This window comes from Acinonyx jubatus, chromosome B3 (assembly GCF_027475565.1).
Source record: "Acinonyx jubatus isolate Ajub_Pintada_27869175 chromosome B3, VMU_Ajub_asm_v1.0, whole genome shotgun sequence".
In the NCBI taxonomy this organism is placed as follows: Eukaryota; Metazoa; Chordata; class Mammalia; order Carnivora; family Felidae; genus Acinonyx; species Acinonyx jubatus.
Window position 1 is genome coordinate 102,614,936 of NC_069386.1, and position 25,836 is coordinate 102,640,771.

Sequence of the window (25,836 nt, forward strand, 5' to 3'; positions counted from 1 at the left end):
ACCCTAGGAGCGCCGGAGTAAAACATACATGCTATGGGTAAACTATTTTCAGACAGGGAGAATTTTAGTCTGATCATCATGTCCCCTGCAATCGCTTATTAAATATTGTTATTAAAAAGAACTTATGCCCCAGGGCGCCTGGGTGGCTCAGTCGGTTAAGCATCCAATTTCGGCTCAGGTCATGATCTCACGGTTTGTGAGTTTGAGCCCCGTATGGGACTCTGTTGCTGGCAGCTCAGAGTCTGGAGCCTGATTGCAATTTTGTATCTCCCTCTCTGCCCCTCTCTGGCTCGCCACCTTTCTCTCTCTCTCTCAATAAAAAAACATTTTAAACAAACAAACAAAAAAGACCTTATTCCCCAAGATCATGTCTATTTTGATGGGAATCAAATACAAAGTATCTTTAGCAGTCACAAATAGGTATAAGACTTATCTCTTTCCTTCAAACCAGAAAACATTTATTTTTTTATAAATTGGTTTTGTTTAATTTTAATTGAATTATCATGGATACCATGGAAAATCAGCTCACAGTGTGACTCTAATATTTCAGGGCACTTCCAAGCTGGTGACAGAAAATGGAAGTTGAAGGTACACGCTTTGCAGTTTGTCTGATAAATTCACTTCTTTTCAGTAAGTACGGGGGCAAGAAAGAAATGTTATTTCGGCTTCTGCAAAATGTATTTATTGCCATTCTACCAAGGAACAATAAGCTGGTGTGGACAACTGTCCCTCTCCCATTGGGTGCTGTGCAGGGCTGGTCCTGCCAGCTTCCTGAGCTTTCCAAGATGGTGCTGCAGAAGCCAAGTTCAGCACAGAGAAACTACTGGAACCATGGCACTACCAGGTTCAGAGCCGGCGAACCAACAGTAAAGGCCCCATGTGCTCCTAGCCAGCAAAGAATGACATCTTCTAAACCATCAGGGCCAAACTTCCTTTTGCATGAAACCAGGTCTCTTTATCTGCTTAGGCACCACAGCTTCCAGAATATTGAGCAAATGTTTTTATCACAATCTTATGAATACAGTTTTTTTTTTTTTCTGGGCCTGAGACACTAGGGTGTTCTTTTAAAACATGACTTTCAGAGATAATTCTGGATTGAAATCTGGGTCATTTGGAAGTATTGACCTTGGACAGGTCATGTAATCTTTCTAAACCTGTTTCCTCTTGTGTTAAAATGGGAATAATACCACCACCCTCAAAGGTAGATGTTACCACCAATGATGATTAAGATCTACAAAAGCACCAGCACAGCACCTGTCATGTAGTAGACATTCAATAATTTTTTTGGTGGGGGGCCCAGATTCTTCTTCCTAGTGCTCATGTATTCATTACCAACCCTAGATCCGAGCTCTCCACACTCCCCAAGTCAACTCAGTTCATATTCCAAAGAGATAAAGTGATGGATATTTTCATAAAGTTATTTTAAAACATCTCGTGTTGGCCATTTAACATGAAACCTACCTGAATTTTTTCATTGGAGACTGCTTTTCTTGAGCAGTGGCCAGATGACCAGAATAGTAGACTGGGAAAAACATAATGTTCCAGTTTGTTGAAAACCAAGTCATGAAAAATGGACAGTAGAAGTTCTTGTAAGTAATTTTTACAATCTGTGTGGTTCCAACCCAAGACGATGAGACTGACAAGATGATCAAAAGTCCCCAGACGGCCTTCAGAACCATGGACGTGCATGACCGGCAGCGAGCCTTGATTCTGTTTTCTTGGCTGCTGTTTTCAGGATGAGTCTGTGTTCCATCATCCCCTGAAAACAGGAAAGGAATACAAATGTGTGGAAATCAGGTTATAAAACAGTGACCAAAGAGGCACACAGTAGAATTACCAGTGTTTTTCTTTTTTTTCACCATCATTTAAAGAGACTGATAACTCTGGCTCACCTTCTCTCCAGAATCTCTGCTCTGTAAGGTACAGTATATATCTCATCCCCCATCCAAGCCATGACACTGCTCATGAACTTGGTGGATGCTACACTGCCCTTCCATGTATCCTACCCACTTTCTTGTAAAAGCATTACATATTTCAGCCCCAGAGACTTCGGCCTTGGCCACATGTCCTGCTTTGTCTAATCAAATGTGAGCAGGGAGGTGTGAGGTATGCCACGGCCCAGCAGAACTGTTAAGAGGCATGACAAGGCCCCACTAAACTCTCTTGCTCTTCTTCTCTGTCACTAGAATGGAAATTCCCAAATAGGAGCTGTCTTTTCAGTCTCTGTGGGAGAATGAGCAGAAGCCAACCAAGGCAGCCTTGTCTCTGCTGACATGAAAAGTAAGTGAGAAATAAATATTTGTTGTTAGACTCCACTAAAGTGTTTTTAATTTTGTTTTTGATTTTCTTAAAGTGCAGCAAAGCTGGCTCTTAAATTGAAGAGCAATGTGCCCCAAGAACAGGGCGAATCCTGACGACACAAAATCGTTTCCCACCCACCTCAGAACAAATTACTATTTAATGTATTTCTGGGAGCACAATGAGTTCAGCTTTGTATCTTTACATTTACTAAGAAAATTCAGCAGCAGTTTTTACATTAAAGTAGTCAAAACTTCCTGAAAGTGACGATCATAAAGGCCTTCTTCCTTGATAGAGAAAACAAGTTCAACACAATAACTTTATGCACCTCTCAGGAAACTAAAGGGGAGCAGAGGTCATCCTGAATCCCCAGGCTGAGATCCCAGGTGGTAGAATCCTGAGGGAAGGGAGGCAGAATTGCCTACAAGTTCTCTCCTGTCTCCAGGTACCTCCTTTGAGCACAAGGTTTATCCCGGGGGTTAAGAAAGTGGTGTGGTCCACAGATTGCAAGTGGGAGTGGATGGTAGTCATTTTACCTCTCCGGAACCTGCTGACTCTCTCGTGCTGAATGTGTTCCTCCTATTGCTTAATGAGCCAGGCGTGACTGCCCCGCTGGAGTAAAAACTTTCCCATAGCTAAGGCTTTCGGTTATAATTATCCGGGGAGGGGGGGTAGCAAGCCTTTAAGGTGAATTCTGAATTGGGGAATATAAACCAAGTAATGACAAACACAGCAATTACCACATGACTTCCGAGTCTTATAAACCGTACTGAATTCTCAGGGCCAAGGCCTCTAGAAGATGAAAACTGGTATTCTTTCATTTATATATTCAACAAAATACTTGGTAATCAATCAGATCACCAGGAGCTGGTTAGCTAGTTGGGTGCCAGGGGTTCAAAAGTGAAAGACGTGAGCTCACATCCCAGTGGAAAGCCAGAACACACATCCAACACAAGTGTGATAAGGGCCAAAGATGGTAGATACTAGGCCACATGGAGGCAGAGGAGCAGCACTGGTTAAGGGATGGGGTGGAAAGTGATTAGGAGAAACTTCCATGATGCAGTGACATTGAGTCTCGAAGTGTGAGCCAGCTAGCTCCCTTTACTGTGTATAGACAATACCTGCTCTTGATAAGAGTTCTGCAAATCCTCCCTACAACCATCTGACTTATGCAGAGAGTAGAGGGGAGAAAATGAGTAAGAGGGTAGAATAAGAGACTCTTGTCTTGGGAGGCTGGGAGAGAAACATTAACCTACTCAGTTAAATAGGTATTACCACTTCCATTTTACAGATGAAAAAACTGAGGCTTATGTGAAAGGCTGTCCAAGGTTGAACCCAAGTCAGCATGACTCTAGGCTCCAAATCTTTTATTCTGAACACTCCTTCTGTCTAGGTTTCAGGCTTGAGCTCTCCATTCAAGCACTGGAAGTTTCAGAAGGGATTTGGAGAAAAATTTCTGTTTCCTGATGGGAATGGTAGTCTTGTACAAAGTTTAAGAGGAGTGATGTCTAAGAGAAAGGTATACCTACATTTCAGATTATTAATTCTCAGGGACTATCTCATAAAGGAGGAATGATTCTACAGAGATTCTCAATATCCCTTTAAGTTGATATCTGCCTTCACTGTCACCTTCTCTGAAGGTCACTTGGTGCCACCATCATACCATGGACAGTACTTTGGATGACATTAGTCGTCACCTAAATCCCTCCATATCTTTGACCCATTCTTCTGCTAACCAGATGTAATTGTTGCCAATCTTTAATTTTACCGCCTATAGATACCCTAGAAAGACTGGGTCTACAGAGCTCTTTTATTTTTCTGGTCATTTAAAATTTTCGACAGTCCTGCTTAGCTTTATGGTTTTGTATGTATCCTTCAAACTGATATACCAGAAGTTCCATCCCTTACTACGAGCCTGGATTAGAGTCATTACTGGTAGAGGCCACTGGAATTTGGACACATGAGTAGAACCATTGTATGGCCTTGAGCACATGTCTGACTCTAGCTTAGCTTCTTCATCTGCCAAACAGTGATAATATTTGCCTCATGGGATTTGTTTTGAGGTTAAGTACATAGTATTCCTGAAAGCATGGTGAGCTGCTCTTCAGATTATTCTCCTTTTCTCATTTTTTATGGTGCCCTGGAATAACCCTAAGTGCCTTCTGAATCATCACAGAAAGAGTAAATTACATCCCATGTGATCTTTCATGGTATAGCCTTTGACATGTGTAGTTTGCATATGACAGATATGGCAAGTCTTTGTCAACCAGTATATTTAATTTGTAGTTTGCATATGATAGATAAAGCAAGTCCTTATTAACCAGAATACTTAATTAACTGGAACATTCTATTCTGCAGATAACTGGGATAATAGGAATATTACTGCAACTTATTAAAGCCAATTAAAATTTTCTGAAGACTTATGATGCCATTTTCTTCATTTTTTTAAAAAGAGCCTTAGCCTTAGGGTCAATAGTTGCTGATATAGTGTTTTAAAATATTGTCACTTTTTGAAAAAAATATCTTTTCTTATATAAAAAAAAACCCTCTTATCCAATTAGTAGTACCCTAGAAGAGGCTTTCATATTTCCTGTATACCTTTATTTACTGCCCCCCATCCCTAACTGAGTCCCCTGAATTTCCATTTCCCTTCTATTTATTTTTTTAGGCCAGTTTTCTCCAAGTTATGTTTTGTTTTCAACTAACCACTTATTTTGGATGGAGTATTTTGTTGTTGTTGTTTGCTGTTTGATTATTGTTTTTAAGGATGCAAGAGATTTTAAATATGTTACTGATAAAGCAGAAGGAATGAGTGGAAGGAGAGATTGCAAATGCAGGTGAAAAGTGATGGAGAGGAAGTGATCATGGACATAGCAAAAGGAGTTCACATCGGAATGACAGGAACACACACATTAAAGACGGTCCCAAAGTGATCGTCACTGGCAAACAAAAGAATGGAGACATTAAGGCAAAGAGGCAAGCGTCTGTTGGCATACAACTGTTTTGCTTTTTGCAGAAACGGAAGTGTGGTCATGTGACGAGAGGAAGTGAGTATGAACTGGGTACCTGAGCACATTCTCTGGGGAAGGCCATAAGATGTCCACCGCCAAGAAGTACTGGTGTGGGCAACAGCCTAGTGGACTCAGGTGCATTGGGAAATTACAAATTTGCTGGGAAACTCCTGGATCTAGTTATGAGATGTATCGAGCAATTCCAGTAACCCAAGTAACCCGGGAGTTGTTGAGTGTGGTCAAATGTATGTGAGGAAAGTGGAGAGGACTTGACTGATTAGTTAAATGCTGATCAGGGAAGCAGGCGGTGTCCTGAAGGTGCAAAACTGGGGAAACTAGAAGGGCTCCAAAGACCGGCAGTCCTGACGAGCACAAAAGCAGAGTCTGTGATTTTACTAACAGTGTTTTCATTCTTCTTAGAGTGGGAGTGTGCTACCACTGACTCCCAGGGCTAAGAGCAAAGATGCTGGCTTTTGACATCTTCAAGAAGCGGAAACTAGATACCCTGTAAACTTAATAGGGTGTCACCATTTATTTATTTATTTATTTATTTATTTATTTATTTATTTTTAACGTTTATTTTTGAGACAGAGAGAGACAGAGCATGAACGGGGGAGGGTCAGAGGGAGGGAGACACAGAATCTGAAACAGGCTCCAGGCTCTGAGCTGTCAGCACAGAGCCTGACGCGGGGCTCGAACTCACAGACTGCGAGATCATGACCTGAGCCGAAGTCAGACGCTTAACCGGCTGAGCCACCCAGGCGCCCTGGGTGTCACCATTTAATCATGTGTTAAGCCCTGCAACGGCAGGTTTTGGTATTTGGTTTCTCTGCTACACTGTACGTATCCCACTAACAGATCCCATCTATACATGTCCCTTCTTCCTTCTCCTCCCACTTGATAAACTCCCCACTCCCACTCCTCAGAGTCCATGTAACATCCCTGCGTTCTGGGCCAATGGTGTGATCTTTCACGGCTGGTTCGAAGGTTACCTAGGTGTACTGTTATTTAAGAGGAGGTCAGAGAGGGAGGGAGCCAAAACATAAGAGACTCTTAAAAACAGAACTGAGGGTTGATGGGGGGTAAGAGGGACAAGAGGGTGGGTGATGGGTACTGAGGAGGGCACCTGTTGGAATGAGCACTGGGTGTTGTATGGAAACCAATTTGACAATACATTTCATATTAAAAAAAAAAAAAAAAAGAGGAGGTCACCAGCTCACCTGATCTGTTCTGCCTTTCGACTCTATGTCCGCAAACTCCAGAAGATCCTCGGCTCTGAAGTTCAAGAATAGGAGCAGAAGAATCTTCGGTGACAGAAAGAGGGGACAGTTGCCTACTGATGCCACTGTGTGAACTGGGGCAGTTGGCTCCTGGTTTACATCGAGTAACTGATGATCTGGAGGTACCTGGGAAGAAAGAGTTCATACCAGTTTGAGAACCTTCCAAAAGAAAAACTGGAAACAGATTTTGTTCATTTGTATTATTTTTTTAAAGTAGGCTCCAATGCAGGGCTTGAACCCACAACCCTGAGGTCAAGACCTGAGATCAGGAACTGGACACGTAACCAAATGAGCCACCCAGGTACCCCTGGAACAAGATTTTAAATGCCCTGGCAGTAAAACACACAGCCCTGATGGAACCTTCCTTGAGCTCATTTCTAATTTTATCAGAGGGGCTCCTAAAAAGAAAAGTCTGCGTTGGCAAGGTCTGTGTCCCTAAGATGAAGGATCTTTTTAGATAACTCTGTCCACCAAAACTGAACTTTAGAAAATGGCGCTTGGTCTGATGCACCTGTTCTGAATTAGAACTGCTAACAACAGTCAAACAGTTTACCTCAAGGGAGGGAAACTGTGACGTCATGCTTGCATCCTCCTTATTCTTCCTAAGGTTGGCTGTTGAATTCCTAACTAGTGAAAGTGCCCACAGTGACTCCTGTCGAGTCCACCCTACGCTTTTCCATCGGACTGGTCACTAAAGTCCAATTTGGTTGTGTCTCCTCAATCACCTCTGGCCTCTACCCGCTCTTACAGATGAAAACGCAGGCCTCAGGATCCTCCACGGGTTAAGCCCCTCCCAATCCTGATTAATCTCCATGGACCCCCACCCAGGGTTGGCTTCATGGGCCTGGAGCCAGTGCAGTCACACGGGGTGCTGTGCTTCTTTGGAAGAACCTCACACACCCCACACCCCCTCCAAGGTCCAGGGTGCCACATGGAAATTCTTTTACATTTCAGTTTTTTTGTGTGTGACTTTTTTATTTACTTACTTATTTAATTTTATTTTTGAAAGAGAGAGGCACAGAGCATAGGTGGGGAAGGGGCAGAGAGAGAAGGAGACACAGAATCTGAAGCAGGCTCCGGGCTCTGAGCTGTCAGCTCAGTGCCCCATGCGGGGCTTGAACCCATGAACCACGAGATCATGACCTGTGCCGAAGTTGGATGCTTAACTGATCGAGCCACCCAAACTCCCCCTTCTTCTTTTTTTTTTAAAGTTTATTTACTTGAGAGAGACAGTGAGAGAGCGTGAGTGAGCATGAGCAGGGGAGGGGCAGAGAGAGAGGAGACAGAGAATCCCAAGCAGGCTCCATGTTGTCTATGCTGAGCCCGAGGCGGGCTTAAACTCACGAACTGCAAGTCATGACCCAAGACGAAACCCAGAGTGGGTCACTTAACCTACTGAGCCCCCCAGGTGCCCCTCTAAGTGACTTCTGATGGGATAATGGAGCACAAGCAGGGGGCTTGGAGCCTCAGCTCAGGCTTGATTTTGCCTCCTGTTGTCTCCCCACCTCCTGGGGTGGGTTTTCAGCCACCACACCTGAGTCCTTGGTTAACAACTGTACAGGGACCTGGGTACTGGTATGGGGAGTGCTGGGATCTCAGGGTGAGACTCCCAGTGCCTGCGGGGGGCCTGCATTCACCCAGCAAGCATCCCTCTGTCCAAGGGAGCAGATGTTAAATAGCAAATAAAAAATGCCATGGTGAGTAGAAAGAGAGGGAACGTAAGAAAGGAGAAAAACCATTTTCTGCTTTTTGAACAAGGAACTTGACATTTTCACTTGGCACCGGAACCTCAAATTACATAGCTAACCCTGCCCCCATCTGAATACTCCATTCCAGCGAGGCTGGTTCTGGCTGCGTTCTGACACCTCACTCTTAGTACTGATAGCTTTAAGCCTTTTACTGGGTTGTCCCTCTACCTGGAACATCCTGAATCTACCCAGGCCTTTAAACAGTAAGATCAAATCCTGATCGGTTCATTCAGTCTTTGCTGTTAAGTCACATGCATCGACACTTTCTTTGAACTTTCCCCGAAGGAGCTCATTTTGACGGTAGTCATGCACTGGCTTCCCCGGGGCTTCACTTTCTCACGTGTGAATGCTTCGACTCTGTCTGCAGAAGCTGCCTGCCTCTCCGTCTGTCGGAGACTGTTCTACACTCTCTCACCGTCCCTTGCTCTGAGTAAATGTTTAATTTTGAAATAATTTTATATTTACAGAACGGACGGAAAGATAGTCCAGAGAGTTCCCAGATGCTCTTTACCCAGGTTCCTTCAATGTCAACATCTTGCATCTTCTGGTGCATTTGTCAAAATGAAGAGATTAACGTTGGTAAGTACCACTGACCACATTCCAAATGTTCTTTGGAGGCCACTAGCTTTATCACTAGTGGCCTTTTCCTGGGCCAGGACTCCACCCAGAACACCACATTACATTCAGTCATCGTGTCTCCTTGGCTGCCTATGTTTGTTCACAGAGTACATTTATTTTTCCTTGTAAGTTAGGAGTGTCTCTATTTCCAGTAGATACTCTGCTCTGCAGAACAGAAGCTATCATCCTCTCTGGGTCACAGAGGTTATGTCTTGGCGTGGTGCTTTCTGAGATGGTAGAAAACCAACCAATGAAATGCAAAATCTTGAAATAGCAATGGCGTCTTGGCTTTAGTTTGGCTTTGAATAATCATGTCACGGACTGTGTGAGTAATCACGTAAAGCAATCTAATCAGAACTTTGAGAAGCAGTGGTGTCCAGAGAACGCTTGAATTCCTGAACCATCATCTCCCGCAAGAACAGAGCAGAACTGCAGAGCAACTTAGCTGTGAGTGTTCGTTCTGCGTTCCAGGCCTCCCCATCTATGACAAAAGTGTATCTTGTTTTCTTTCCTTTTCTATTTTTCTCAGTCTTGGGAAAAACAAGGAGAAGTCTATAAAAATGGAATTAGCTATAGCATCTATTATTAAGTGTCTCAAGTTGCCCTAATTAAAATGTATTATATAATCTTGCATTTAAAAGAATAAAAAATGTATGAGTACTCAAAAAAATCAATAGAAGAATTACAGACCAATTATTATGCCTAAATTAATGCTATATTAGTATTAGTACAAAAGTGTCAAAACACATAAGGTTTTTAGTGTACATATCCAAAATGTTTACTGTGACTTTCACAACTATGTTTCTTTTTTTTAAATTTTTTAAAATATTTATTTATTTTTGAGAGTATGAGTGGGGGAGGGGCAGAGAGAGGGAGACACAGAATCTGAAGCAGGCTCCAGGCTCCGAGCTGTCAGCACAGAGCCCCATGCTGGGCTTGAACTCACAAACTGCGAGATCACGACCTGAGCCAAAGTTTGCCACTTAGCTGACTGAACCACCCAGGCACCCATCCAACTATGTTTCTAATTGAGTATTTCAAATTCAATGAAAAGAGTCTGTTTAAAATCCAGTGAACTCTCATTTATGTTCTTCCAGAGGGGCTGACACTCAGATACTCCAGGAGTCATTTTTAATTTATCTTTCAAGTATTTTTCATTAGAGAGTTACGCCTTCTCATGTTTTCTTAGGGGAATATCAGGTTTCATTTTGTGATCATTTGGCAATTACAGGCCAAAAGGAGGAAGTCCAAAAATAGGTTGGGAAGCTAGTTGAGCAAGGATTGAGATAAAACATTGGCCATAGACACTAAGAAGTTGGTAAATCATGTGTATCTGGGAGCGTTGGATTTGTAAGCCAAACTAGTGATTTCTCCGGCTTCCTCGTTTTCACTAAATGTTATATCCTGGCTTCTGCACCTCCTGGTCCCTGTGCAATACAGCTCAACACCCATTTTCTGCTGCCTCACACTGGTTGATTTATGGACGAGATCCGGGAGCAGTTGAGCCACTGGAAACATTTAAGCCATTGTCCTAAAAAGGCACACTTTAAACTTCAGAGCCAGGCCCAGAGGCATGGTCAGGGCTTGGGCCATGAAACAGTCATCTCCAATCCTGGAAGTGAAAACACCACCCCATGCTACACAGTCTTGTGCCATTCACTTAATATAAAGCCAACTCTGACAAAAATCATATTCAGAATGTCACCTGGGATGCTAGGTGACATCATATCTATTTTCTATTGTCTATGCCACAATGAGTGCCTGGGCATCACAAATTCAGTTAGTGAAAAGTGTTTAGACTTTAATAAGTATTGAGAGTAAACTGTATTAGAAGTGATAGGTTGGAAGTCTCTCAGTAGTCACACCAGACGGCCCCCACTCTTCCTTGTAAAGACATCTGCTCACGTGAGCCATAGCAGTAGGGCCATCTTGTGTCATTTTTCATATTTGTCCATGCATAACGATATAATTTCTTCATTCACACTGGTTAGGCTCTGCATGTTCCCCAAATCAACTTAACTCAACAAATAGTTATTAAGCCACGATTCTAGGGCAGGTATTGTGTCAGGAACAGGAGTTAGATAATGAAGAATACACAGTCCCTGCCTGCATGGGGCCTTCAACATGGTATTGGGATCAGACTTGTAACCAATTAACCATAATTTAATGTGAATTGGAGAGCAAGAAGAAAGGGAGTGATTCATTCTGCCTGGAGCAGGGAAGTCTCTATGGGTTGCTACATCAAAGTTGGCTTTGAACGATGAGCAGGGCTTTGCCAGACAGAGTTCTAGGCTGAGGAATAGGCGATAGAGTCAGAGAAAACCACAGGAGCAAATACTCAGAGGGGTAAAGAGGACGCTATGAAACAATGGTGAGATGAGCAGCTCTAAGGTGCTGAATTCTGAGTACAAACAAGCATTGAAAATCCTTTCAGGAGTGTTGTTCAGATTAAATGGTCCACAGAACGTACGCAATCAATGTACACTATTATAAGGAAAAATAAGCAGCTAAACAAAAATGATCGTTAATGGTACTTTATCAGTGAGAACGTCTGACTTCAGATCATAGAATTCCAAACTCGATCAGTTTACACAAAAATGGGGAGTTTTTAGGAGCTTAGCAACCAAGGGACAGGGCAGCCAGGAACGTCCCTAAACCTCAGGAACACCTGGGACCTGGGGCAGCGTGTAGGCAGACAGTCCCCATCTCCCACTGCAGGTGCCAGATTCATGTCTTCTCACTTGGCCTCTGTTTGCCTTTCTCTGCAGAAAATTTAATCATTTGAAGCTCCCAGCTTTCCAGTCTTGTAGCTAGCCTCCTGGGAGAAATCTAGTTGCCCAGAGTCAAAAATCTCGAGGCAGGAAATTGTGTCTTACACTGATGCCTGGTACAATTTCTGTGGCCACAGATCACGGCGACAACACCAGGAAAGGGCAAGTGTGGCTGGGGTGACAGGGCCCTGGGCGTCCACTTAGAAACCTCAAAGCAAAAAGGGCAAAGAAATGCTGAGTAAAGCCTAATCAGAGTGTAAGGTGTAGGGTTCTCAGATGACAACTTGAAAAGCCGTGCGATAAAAAGTAACTAGGAAAAGGTCTTTGGAAAGTAGATGAGAAAGAAGCAATGTGTCAGGTAAGATTCTGTGTGAGCAAGCACAAGACGACTTGGAAGATAATGGACCAGACTCTAGACATCATTCTAATAAGAGCCCTGCCGTTGACTCTCATCTCTCATGAACACAAAAAATCAAGGACATATTTGGTTCTACTAAGCATTATACTGAACAGTGAGCTAGAGATCTTATCCTCACTTGCCCCAAGCTATGCCTCATACTTACCTGAAACACCACAGGTAGCCCTGATGCCCAAACATAAAGACACCGTCCTGGGGATGGGGGATGTGGGCGGGGGGTGTTGGGAAGGAAAGTGGGAGTCGGAGAGGTAGGGGCTGTACGACAAGAGGCAGCATAAAGTCCTGGAAAGACTTCCTGGAAGGGCAGGACACCGATTGTCTATGTCCTCTCAGGTAAATCACTTGACTTCTCTTTGTATTCTTTCATACTCTGAAATTTAGTGATTGAGCAAAATGATCTCCTAATTCCCTGTAGCTTTCTCTCCTTTGATTTAAAGATATTTCAAGCAAGTACCTGGAAATCATGTTTAACCATAAAACAAACTCTGTCAATTTTCAGCTAATTTTTTATACCCATTTATATTAGTCAAGGTTTCAGAAGGAAGGGAGAGCAAACTCAAAATTAGGATACTTTATTAGAAAGGTGCTCAAGGTTTAGGGCTATAAGGCTATATGGTTCCCTAAGCCGCCCACTGCAGCATCACCTGGGAGCTTGTTAGCAATGCAAATTCTTAGCGCACCTGGGTGGTTCAATGGGTTAACTGTCTGACTTTGACTCGGGTCATGATCTTGCGGTTCGTGGGTTCGAGCCATGAGCCATGCGCCATGCTGTAGGCCGGAGCCTTCTTTGGATTTTGTGTCTCCCGGTCTCTCCACCCCTCCCCCGCTCATGCTCTGTCTCTCAAATATAAACTTCAAAAAAGATTTTTTAAATGAAAATTCTCAGCAGCCACTTCAGACTATTAAATTAGAAACTGCGGTGGGGGTAACCTATGATTTAAGGAGCCCTCCAGGTGATTCCAATGCAAGTTAAAATTTTGAGAACCACTGTATGTAATACCACAGGGGGGAGGGAAGTACCCAGGTGTAACGAAGGCTCACTCTTACTATACTTAGGCCTGAAGGGACAAGGAGAGGGAGTGATTGGAAAAATCTGGAAGGAGAGGCTTGCCTGAGATGAGTTATGACTTTTCATTAAGGTAGGCATCCAGCTGGGAGTTCCTGAAAATAGTCCTTTCCTTTGATATCTCTTAGGGACCCCCCTTGATCAGTAAACCAAGGCCAGAGGGCAAGACAGCCTATTTCCGTAGTCCATACAGTTCAACTGCCACAAAGAAAGAGAAGTAGAGAAAGGTTGTGGGGCAGGTAGAAAAAGAATCTGGAGGGGCAAAGGTATCTATATACCATGTTTCTACAATAATATAATCACAGAATCAGGGCCTAGACCACAAGATCTCCTAGCTGTAAGCTTCTTTGATGAATGATTCTTCTTTGATGATTCTTCCAACCAATCTCTTGAAAGTCATACTTTAAGCATAAAACTAGCTTTGACTATTTTCAAATAATCTTTTATAAGTGTGTTGCTTTTAAATATGCATGATCTTTCCTGCCAAGATGTTACAATCACTGAAGAAACATCGAAGACAGAAATGCAATCCTGAATTTTGACTTGGAGTTGGTTGGAAGTTACAACAATCACTTTGACATTTTGTCTTATAAAAACAGGTAAGATGCCAACAATTCAACAAAAGTTTATGTAAAAAGCCATATTTCAGCTTATTTTTTTAAACTCATGTTCCATCAAATTACAATGGCAGAAAATATTCCTTGTAGTGAGGGAATATTTATTGTCATCAGTATTGGTTGAGTTTTCATTGAAGTCTATATGGAATTTGCAAAAAAGTTACTCACTTCTTAGGTAAACACTTAATCCTAGGATTATCGAAAGGGGTCAGCATGGTGGATGGTTAATACACAAGCAATATACCAACTTTCTGTTTCAATTCTGCACCGCCTTACTCTTTAAAGCCCAAGGTCTCCTGCACAACACTGTTTTACTTACTAGTATTATTCACTCTATGTAGCTCTGAACATTCTTGATTCATTTCACAGAGAAATATCTTTTAAAATAACCTAGTTGTTGGTTATATTATTATGCGTATTTTTTGTACCAAATTTTTTTCAAGACTTGCTAATTATCTTCTTGCTAACCATCTCATCTTATTCAAGATGTAAATATGAAATATTTGGGTACCTATATAGGCATATTAAAGTGACCTTTTAGGGGAGCCTGGGTGGCCCAGTCGGTTAAGCATCTGACTGTAGCTCAGGTCATGATCTCATGGTCCGTGAGTTCAAGCCCTGCATCGGGCTCTGTGCTGACAGCTCAGAGCCTGGAGCCTGCTTTGGATTCTGTGTCTCCCTCTCTCTCTGCCCCTCCCCTGCTTGTGCTCTGTGTCTCTCTCTCAAAAATAAATAAACATTAAAAAATTTTTTAAATAAAAAAATTAAAAAATCTTTTAAAACCTAGTTTTTATTTACCTAAAATGTGTAATTAGAAGAAAGGACTAATAATTGCTATATTTATGCTATATACATCTTGTTCCTAAAACAGTATTAATTTATTCTATCTGGAATAAGATTTATTTTCTCTATCTATAACTAACTTTAAAACTAAAAAAATATGTCACTTCTCCCTGTTTTTACAATGTAAAAATAAAAGCGTCTAGCACTTATTTAACACCTACCATGTGCCAAGAGCTTTACATATATGATCTCTAAACAACGCAACACTGTGGGGTGGACTTTACTATTCTTATTTTACAGAGAAGGAAAGTGGATCTTCAACAGCCCAAGTAAGGGTTTAAAAAGTCGAGTCCAGTTCCAAAGTCCATATTCTTTCCAATACGCTCTGTTGCCCTTTCCATTTCAGCTATTCAGCACTGTTGAGCTCTTTCTGTATGTAGGGGAAATAGTTCCATCGTACAGAAAATAAGGACAATTATTGTTCAGAGAGCAGAGAGATCAATTTCAGCCTGGACAGTTACAGAATACTTAGCAGAGGATGATGGGTTCCAGCAGATCCCAGAGCAGGGCAGGGTTTATATAGGAAGAGAGCCTGGAACAGCTTCCAACAAAGGAAAGTGGAGATTTTGCCTTTTTAGTTGTTGAGAGCAAAAGAGGCATTTTGAAGAGGGATGATGGGTTGGAAGCAGAGTCTCATGAAGGCAAATTTGGGAGAAGAGGGCAAGATGCACAGAACAAATAGACCCTGGAAGAAAGACATCTAATGGAAGTTGTTCAAGCAAAAACATGCTCTTTAAAGAGAGACAGGATTTCCCCTTTAGAAATGTGTATTGCAGTAGGACCCTTTTTCCCCCCAAATCCAGGCATTCACATGGTAAAAGTGGAAAGAACACGAATAATCATAGTTTCTTGTGCTTGGAAACTGGTCATACTTATTCTTCATGGTCATGACTGAACTCTTGTGTGATGCAACCAGAGCACCCCTTACCCCAGGTCTATGTCTGCCAGAGGGGCTCCATTCTTACTTAGGCAACCCATGTATCTGTCAAGCACATGTTCTGGATTTGTACTCTAAAGAAGATTTTGGGATTAACATGCATTTCTCCTGACTCCCTTCTCCCAAAGAACATATGATCCTTAACACTTGCTTGTTTAGATCATTTCTGGACCCATGTCTCCATCCGGTATCAAGCATTTATTTCCTCACTGCTGCTCAAAGTTGTCACCCTTCCCTCAACTATGGCTCCAAATCATGCCCATGTTTTATTAAGCCTACAGTTGTTTTCCTAATTCCAGCTACCTCTTATCTTGCCCATACTCAGCCTCTGACTACTCAGTCTTGTTACTCCTTACACCTTCTGTCATCTGGAGAGTTAGATTATAGGTTGACCTTGACGATTTTTGCTGAACATTCATAGAAATCTGAAATGGATTTTTAAGTATTCCCAATGTACGTAAGAAAGAATTTCAAATCTATTTGGCTGATCCTAGATATGAATCAGCAGAAATAGTATAAAATTGCCTTTGACATTTTTTTTTGATGATAGTCTCAGTCTTAAATAATTTCCCAGATGATAGAAAGTGTTTTTCACTGCAAAGAATAACAATTTTATTAAAAATCTCTAAGCCCCATTAACAACTCCTTGAATGTTTTTTTAATGTGATTACCTTAGGCCTCTGTCCTACTTTTAACTGCTCAGCACTCAACCCCCTTCCCATTTAGGGGGACCTTCCCCCCCAACTACATAAGTCTTGCTGGGAAAGTGTCCCATATCCCACAATGGAAGCCAAAAGAGGCTTTTTAAAAATTATTTACTACTACTACTATTATTATTATTATTATTATTATTATTAGAGAGCACAGGGAGAGGGGCGGGGGGAGGGGTGGGGGGGAAGAGAGAGAGGGAGGGGAGGGGAGGGGAGGGGAGCGGAGGGGAGGAGAGGAGAAGAGAGGAGAGGAGAGGAGAGGAGAGGAGAGGAGAGGAGAGGAGAGGAGAGGAGAGGAGAGGAAGAGAGAGAGACTCTTAAGCAGGCTCCATGCTCAGCACAGGGCCCAATCCCATGGCCCTGGGATCATGACCTTAGCCAAAATCAAGAGTTGAATGCTCAACTGACCAAGCCACCCAGGCATCCTCAAATGAAGCTCTTTAGGAAGCATAATGCTCTCCCTGCCCCTGACAATGGGGGGCAGACATGACTGGGTTTCACTCCATCAAAGCCCGGTATCCAAAACTATAAATCTCAAGAAACCAGGATGGTTAAAGTTTCATGAGCAACAGTGGCAGCCGGGTGTTGGGTTGTGATGGCAACAGCAGTATCCTGGAGGATGTCCCGGCTGCTCGGCTGTGAAGGCCCTCAGTTCCTGCACATTTTCCAAGGTTCTGTGAGCCTCCCTTCCCCAGTCCATCCACTAAATCTCCCTTTTGCTAACCAGCCATAACAGCTTTGGAGGCTCCCGGTCAAGAGCTCTAAGACCAACTCTCTAGGACTTTCATGTGCACCCAACCCCCGGTGGCCTCTTCTCATGTCCTTTCCCCTTTTCTCTAATGTCCTTACTTGCTACTTTTCTTGTATTGTGGCCCTATGAGTAGCACACTCTGTTCTCACGGAGGGCCCACTGAAAGATTTAGGAAGATTTAGAAAAGGTGTTTTGGAATTCTTGCCAGCTAAACTACACGAACCCAATGGCAGACATTCTCGAGGGGGTATAGTTGGCCGTTACCTTTGCTGAACACCTGGGCACAAGTTTTCCCCTGGAAGAGAGATGGCTGATTCCTGGGTGTAGGTGGAGAGGGAGAATCTCTATGATCACCAACCCCACTTCTCTCCCATGTCACTCAAGGCTCTGTGATGCCAAACAGCAGGCAGAGATCCATTGACCATACAGTAAAAAGGCCTGTCCTGATGGTTCTGAAATATTCACTTTAAGCCAGAAAAACCAAAAGACATTTAGGATCAACTTTAGAATATTTCCCACAGAGACCAGCTCAATAAATTGAAGCAAGAGAGATTAAGAGAATGCTGTGCCACATACCTGGTCTGGTATAAATCTACAGCTTGGTTACTCTGGAGTATTAAATGCAGTCCTGGAAATTGTGCCTTTGAATACCCACCCCTGTGTCTCAGTTGGTAAGACACTGTCATTAAGACTATACAACTATTTTCTTTTTATAATACCATACACCCTATTCCTAAAGCATATACAGATAACGTAATGGTATTAATCACATTTTACATGAATTGATTAATTTTACATTAATCATATTTCAGCTGTGGGCGGGAGTGTTTATGCTTGAAATAATAACTTCTTCTTAAAATAAGTAACTGATTCTAATTTGTTTTCTAAGTCCAGATTTTTATGTTGAGCTTGCTTCCTTGAATGATCTTGTTTGCTTTTCATTAAGCCTTCACGTTGACTTTCTTCGAGTTGAGCCTTTGTCTCTTCTTCCCCTAAAGTCTTCCTTTGCTTGTAATTTGAACTGGAGTATTTACCCACGTGCATGTGCACATGAAGGGAACTAAGATCCCTATGTACCTTACAACATCACTACCACCCTCCAGCAATGTCACTATTGCCCTGAAAATCTTGAAAAATATGCCCTACTGACTGTAGAAACCCTTTACTTACAAATTCCTTCCTGGTAGGTTCTCCTGGAATATACTTTTCCTTCCAAATGGCCCTGGTGAATTTCATAATTGATGGATTAGACAAAGCATTCACAAGGCAGTCTCATAATTTATTCTAGTCAAAAAACAATTCAGGATAACCCAAAAGACCTGTGGCTGTTGACCTAACTGTGTGATAACCCATTAATTAGAAGTTATTGATGCCTACTATGTGTCTGGCCCTCTGCTAAGTGCAAAGAAGACAAGAAGGCATGATGCTTACTCTCATTTTCTTATGGTCTAAGAGGGAAAAAGCCAATTACACAGAAATTTCTATAAACAGCACTGAATTCTGAATGGGTGGACAAGCCAGCTTTTCATCCCGGAGCCAAGGAATGGCTCAGCCCCTTGCAACTGCCAGTGGTCCACCAGTATCTTCTCATTTGGGACTTGCCTTTTAAACCAGAAGCTTATGGATCAGTTTACAAAATATTTATGCCTTATGCATGAGCAGAAAGAAAGAAATGGGTAGAAGAGCATGCCAGGGTACAGCTAATGCTGTTAGCATATACATTTGTCACTAGGGAGGAGGACAAGTCAGGAACTGGCAGAGGCAGCTGCTTAGGCAGCTCCACTGTGATTTAGGCCACAATCTAAACATAACACTTTGCAAGTTTCCGCCCTGGGGGATATGGGAAAAGCTACACGGTCAGCATCAGGTTATTTTCACAATTGTTATGGGTGGCCATACCTAGCAGGTGGGTGCACTGACATGGCCTTGAATCTAAACCTGCAAGGTTAAGTCCAAGCTCCACATTCATACAAGCCTCTTCCCCACTCACCTAGACTCTACTGTTCCTTCATTGTCCAGCTCAAGGCCTACCATCAGCTGTCTGGGTCCAATGTCTACTTCCAAGGGCACTTGCTACCACTGATGACCTAAGCAGGGAAATGGAGTGATCAGATTTGGGTTTTTCAAAGAGTGCTCTGTAATGTGGAGAATGGCTTGAGAGGGAGTAACACCAGAGATAGAATGACTTGTTAGGAAACCACTGGCGTGGTCTGGAGGAGAGATAATAGTGGCCTTGCAGAGGTGGTAGCAGTGAGGTCAAAGAGGAGGTTGATTTGAGAGCCACAGCACTGCCATAATTTGGTAAATGATTGGGCATTGTTGTAGGAATGAGGGTGAAGGAGTAGTCAAGAATAAGTATCAGTTTCTGTTCGGGACAACTGAATTGATAAGACACCATTCTTAGACATGTTAAGTGTAAGGTGCATGAAAATCATTCAAGGGAGATGGATGGTGGGCAACTGACACACAAGTCCAGAGTCCAGAAGACATTTTTGGGATGGAGACATAGACTGGAGAGTCAGCAGTATATGGACAAGTCATTAAAGCTATAGGAGATGTTATGGGTTGAATATATCCTACCCCGCCTCAGTTCACATATTGAAGTCCTAATCCCCGGTAGAGCAGAATGTGACCTTATTTGGAGACAGGATCTTTATAGAGGTAACCAAATTAAAATGAGGTCCTTAGGGTGGGCCCTAATTCCATAGGCCTGGTGTCCTTATAAAAAGGGGAAATTTGGACACAGACATACAAACAGGGAAAACACTATGCAAGATGAAGCCAGATACTGAGGTGTTGTTTCTAGGAGTCAAAGAATGCCAAGGGTCATCAATATATCACTAGGGACTGGGCAAGAAGCATAGAATAGATTCCCTCTCACTGGCCCCAGAAGGAAGAAACCATCCTAACACTGTGATCTCAGATTTCTAGCTTCTGGAACAATGAGACAATAAATTTCTGTTATAAGCCACTAAATTTGTGGGACTTCGTTATGGCAGCACTAGTAAACTCATACAGGCAGGAATGAGATCATCCAGAGAGAGAAGGCTAACTGAGAAACACAGATAACCAGGGCTGAGATGCAAGAAAACCAAGAATTAAAGGGGTATGAACCTATAAAAAATAAAGCAGCCAAAAAAGTGAGGGGAAGAAACAGGAGGATGCAACAATATGGAAGCCAGAGAAAGAGAGTGGGAGGAGAAGGCCATGGCACAAAGTTTGGCTTTAGTCATTGTTGACTGTGGAAAGAATACTGTTGGTGGAGTAGCAGGGGCAAAGGCGTGGAAGCTGAGAAAGCACAAGCAGGAAGTGTTGACAGCACACAAGTGCAAAGAGAAAGGCATTGTTTTCTACACAGATTGTGCAAATAAAGAAATGTTATGTTAAGGAGTAGACAAACCATTCCAAATCTGTTATGTAGAGGATGGGGATGGACACTTTATGCACATGGATGGATGGAGGGACCAGATCAAGTCTCTCTGCCTTAGTTCACAGTACACTGGGGCAAAGAGACCAGAAAACAGGTGAATTATAACCCAACATGCAAAGCCCCGGTATAGTGACAAATCCTGGGCTTGATGGAAATGAGAGTGGCAGGAAGCATGGGAAGGGAAAGGAAGATGACAGAGCCAGGTAATTCAGGGTAGTCTTGTTACAAGAAACATAACCCCTTATTCACGGTGCAAAAGATTCACAAAAATCATGCACGGTGCTGTGATCTAATAGGAGAAGACGTGAAATTTTCTTTAAGCTTCCTGAAACCTTCCTACCCAGAATTCAGGGGAACTGATTTGGCATGTTAATTGCCTCCCTGCCCCCCCACGGTCATTTCAAATGTTCCATCAAAACCCTTACTATCAAAGCCATTTCTTGGCCGGAGATGAGGAATCAATATTAAAGTGTTTGCTTTGTTTCTTTCTCTGGTAAGCAAATGAGAGTAAATGATCCTCTGGGAGTACTGTATTCACCCATGGGAGGCAAATCAGAGCAGCTAGGAAAGTACCGGAATGCGTACTGCACTGGTACTGATGGCTGAGCATAATAGATTTAAAAATTCTCTTGCAGAGGCAGCTCTTGCAGTCTGTTAGACACGCTCTCCTCTTGCAACCCTAAATTTATCTAATGGCGTGGAAGATACTTCCATGGTCTGGAGGATGACTTAAATTTACCGCATAGCCCTAGAATACGTTAAAGGGTCCTGTTGGCCTCACCCTCTAAACATTCCTTAAATCTAGATCCTCTTGCCATCCTGACCCCTAAAATTCCCCACATTATCCCTCCTTTGGCTATTTCTTGCATAACTGACTGCCACATGCTCCCAATCCCCAGGGTTGCACAGAGCAGCTGTCATGTGAGGATGGAAGTTATCTGCTATCAGGGAGAAAACTCCAGGTAAACCTTGACCCACACACCTATAGCCCAGAGACTAATTTTCCCGGCCCCTTGTTTTGGCTAGAGGAGATCTGGCAACTCTCATTCATTCATTCATTCATTCACTCTTACCGAGGGGTGTCCTGTGTGCCAGACGTTAAGCTAGGCTATATGGGCTTCAAAGAGGATGAAGACCAAGTCTCTCTGCTGTGGTTCAGAATATACTGGGGCAAAGAGGCTGGGAAACAGATGAATTATAACCTAACAAGGAAAACACTGATATGCTGACAAATCTTGGGCTTAATTAACATCAGGATCTTGAGGAACCTGAGCCTGGAGGGTCTGAGAAACTGCAAGATTCCAGAAGTAGGAACAATACTTAACAGGGCAGACGCTTCAGATGAAGAAGACAGGACTGGTCACACAGAGTGGAATCATTAACATAAAAGAGACAGAGGAAGGCAGGATGAGAAATTAATCATCTAAAGCTATGAACACAGAGCAGATGCCCAGAGGATCCAGGATGAACACTCCAGGGAAGAGTCCTGGGGACTCTATCAGGTGGTGGAGAGACTGAGGCCAGCAAACAAAATGAAGGAGGGTCAGAGGCAGAAGCAGAGTCACAGAGGTAAGAATTCAAGAGAAGAGAGTTTATAAAAGGAGATGCCATTAACCATTTCCAATACTACCAAGAGGTCAGGGAGACTGAAGGTGGAAGAAATGCCCACTAACTGTGGCTATCAGGGATGTCACAAGTGACTTATGAAGCAGTTTTTGTAGAGAGAGAGGAGATGAAGGAAGTGGAAGGAAGAGGAAAAAGAAGGCAGAGGTTTGAGAAAATTGCAAGGATTCAGCATCAGGGCCGAGTGAAGGGTTATTCAAGGTACGAGAAAGTTCTAGCTATGATGAAGTGGCTTGTACAGGACTAATCCTCCCTTCCACTGCAAATAAAATACAACTTGACAAACCGTAGGAGGCAACTGTTTCTAGGCACTGGCCAACAGGTGGCATGAGATTGCAATCTCTAAGAAAGGTCCTAAGGTCAGCCCCTTGATCTCCAGCTTTTCCTTGGGGACAGTTTCCTCCCCTTGGAGCACAAAGGGGAGTCTGAGCAGAGCCCTGAGGCACCACTGAGAGAAGGCAGAGATCAAAGTTTGGGGGCCCCCTGCAATTCATGGGGCAGTTGGAGAGAATGGGCCTGTGACCCCTGAGACTGTCACAAGCAAGTACAAGCTTGCCTTTTACCCCAGCCAAGCCGTTGACCACTTCTCCCCATCCAACCCCTGGGCCTGCATTCTGTGAACTCATATTTGAGCTTCAAGACTCCACTGAAACTCTGCGCACCCTCAATGGCATTCCGTGGCCATTTGCTTTCTGTGCCTGTTCCACTTACCTAATTACGCCATACTGTATGGCAATTTCTGGTCTACTTATTTTGCCCCCTGCCTGTTAGCTTTTTACTAGTATGGGCTCTATCTAGGCTATTTCTGTGTCCCTGGGCCTGGCACTCAGCAGCTTTTCATGAGCCTTTGTGGAGTTGCCTGGCCCTTACGGAGAAACTTAGGGGCACCTAATCATGCCTGTGTTCAGTAACTTTAATGTGTATATGTCTTATCACCTGAAACATGCTTAACAAATATACATTTCACGACTAAATGAATAAACTGGCAAGATTTAGAAAGGCCCTAATTGAGGATAAGAATTAACTTTTACTTGTTTTGAGTCTCTTATTCCTCTACCAAAGGATGTTAGGCACACGCCAACTATCCAATAACTACTTGTGAAACTGGTTTTTAGCAGGGAAGTCAATAAACTCCAGATACCTCAAGACTCCCTCCCCCCCACCTAGATGCAGCTTCTCGGCTCCTTTTGGTCTCTCTGGTCCAGCCTACTCATGTTGGCTCCAGCCTCCACCATGTCCATCAGAGTGACCCAGAAGTCCCACATGGGATCCACCTCTGGCCCCCCGGGGCCTTCAGCAGCTTCTCATACAAGTGTGTGTTGTGCCAAATCTGCTTCTAGGCTTTCTCCTGAGTGGGCAGCAGCTTCTGGGGTGGCCTGGACACCAGCATGAGTATGGTCTGGACATATGGCGGGTCTGGGGGTTTGGGGGGGGCGGGCATCACAGCTGTCTCCTGCAGCAGAAAACAGCTCAAAGCAACAAGAACAATGTGCTCAGGAGCTACATCAACAAGCTTTGCTGGCAGCCGGACACCGTGGTCCAGGAGAAGCTGAAGCTGGAGGCGGTGCTTGGCCATACGCAGGGGCTGACGGAGGACTTCAGAATAAATACAAGGAAGAGATCAAAGAGCGTGCAGAGATGGGGAATGCATTTGTCGTCAAGAAGGCTGTGGATGAAGCTTGCACGAACGAGACAGAGCTGGAGTCGGCCCGGAGGGGCTGGCCCACCAGATGGCCTTCCCCAGGTTGCAGTGTGAAGAGGAGAGCCGAGAGCTACGGCCACAGCTCTCCAACATCTCCACGGTCCTCCCCGGGGACAGCTGCTGCTCCCTGGACCAGACGGCATCATCACCAGGTGAAGGCTCAGTACGAGGAGATTGCTCAGATTGTCACGGGCCGAGATTGAAGGCTGTACCAGATCAAGTAGTAGGAACGCAGACATTGTCTGGGAAGCACGAAGATGGAGATTTCCTAGATGAGCCAGAACATCAGCCGACCCCTGGCTAAGATCCAGGGCCTCAAAGGCCAGAGGGCTTTGGTGGAGGCTGCCCTTGCTGATTGCTGGGAAGCGTCAGGAAGCGGGTGATTCAGGAAGCTGTTGTGACGGGCTGCGAGAATACCGGGAACACGTGAATGTCAGGCTGGTCCTGGACAGCGAGATCGCCACCTACCGAAGCTGCTGGAGTCTGGGACACAGAACATGTATATCCCTAATGGGACCACCAAGGGTACTCAGGTGGCCTGAGCTCGGCACACAGGGTCTCACCGGCCCTGGCATCCACTACGGTCTGGGCTCCTTCCAGTCCAGCTTAGGCTCTGGTGGGGGCTTGAACTCCTTCAGGCATGTCAACTCCACCAAGGCCGTGGTTGTGAAGAAGATTGAGACTCGCAACAGAAACTGGCACCCAAGTCCTGTGATGTCCTGTCCAAGTGAACAGCCACTGAGGTCCTTCCCAGTCTCCACCCTCCTGTGGCTGCCATAGAGCCTTTGGGGGAAGGAGCTGTGCAGGGGAGAGTGGGGAACAGAAGACCCACCTGAGGGTCAGCCCTGTCCCCAGCCTACCTTGGTGGGGAGTCTACTGCCCCGCCTACTCCATCTTGGCCATGCCCCCAACTAAAACGCCAATTCACGTGTCTTTTCCAAAATAAGCTTCAGCTGGTTTTGCTTCTAACCCCCAAAAGGGTTTCCTTATATTTGCATCTTTGAAATGTGAGCACGACATAGAAACTGCACTGGCAATTGCCTTTAGATCTCTCATGAATGCCAGGTGCAGTTGACTCTAAGGAGCTATCGTATTTAAGATCTGGACAGCAAGGACAGGATTGCTTTTGTGTCTCTGTTTCTATCTTCTGGATGAAAACCATTAACAGGCATGCTGAGCTGGTCAGATCAGCAGGTGCATAGAACAGACTCAGCTCTCCAGGATTTCTGGCCAATCTTAATAGAGTAATTATATAAAATATTACGTATCTGGTTCCATCAGGGGTTTAGATCAAAAGTGAAATATGTGAGGCTTGATACCTACAAAGTCTTATTGAGGGACAAAAGGAGAGGCTGTCATACACTCCCCCGAGAAGATGGCTGTTTATGACTCTCCCTGCATCCCCATCTCTCCTCACCAATAGAGTTACAAGCTCTAAGTCTCTCTGTCCTCCAGAGTCTCAGTTGTTCCAATGACACTTTCTGATACCCCAGTAACTTGGAATAACATTCACTAAGAGGCATTTCTATATAGCAACACTCAGAGGAAACTTGTTCCCATCTGAGATTTAACACGAATTCTTTTTCTGGAAGCTGCTGACAGCATAGCTTCCAAGGATTTTCTAAGGTCCAGCATGGCTCCCAGCATAGTCTCCTTAGAGTGTAATTTCTGCACTACAGCACAGATTCGGAAGTCAGATGACCCAGGATGGAATATCAGCTCTGCTTCTCACCACGTTGTGCTCTTCCCTCTCTAAGCTTCAGTTTCTTCACTGACAAGAAGGAGAGTGATATCTCCCTAGAAGGGATGTTGTAAGAATTAGCTGAGATAATGTACCTTGTTGTTGTCATTTTATTTGCAGAACATCATAGCACCTGGAATGGTGACTTTCACCCAGAAGAGCTCTCAAAAAATATGTACTAGGTCGCCTGGGTGGCTCAGTCAGTTGAGCGTCTGACTTAGGCTCAGGTCATGATCTCAAGGTTCGTGGGCTCGAGCCCCACGTTGGGCTCT

At 43.9% G+C, this 25,836-nt stretch overlaps 1 protein-coding gene across 3 annotated transcripts in view; it reads right to left on the reverse strand.

Annotated features, from left to right (window-relative positions):
* The window catches only part of SLC35F4 (solute carrier family 35 member F4), a 349,918-nt gene that overhangs the window by 24,034 nt on the left and 300,048 nt on the right, over nucleotides 1-25,836 (reverse strand). For all 3 annotated transcript variants that reach the window (XM_053224485.1, XM_053224484.1, XM_027065806.2), the window contains exons 2-3: nucleotides 6,530-6,715; nucleotides 1,462-1,759 (exon numbers count right to left, since the gene is read on the reverse strand). In XM_053224485.1, coding sequence (XP_053080460.1) covers nucleotides 1,462-1,679 — 218 coding nt within the window. In that variant the 5' untranslated portion in view covers nucleotides 1,680-1,759; nucleotides 6,530-6,715. The remainder of the gene's footprint in view (nucleotides 1-1,461; nucleotides 1,760-6,529; nucleotides 6,716-25,836) is intronic.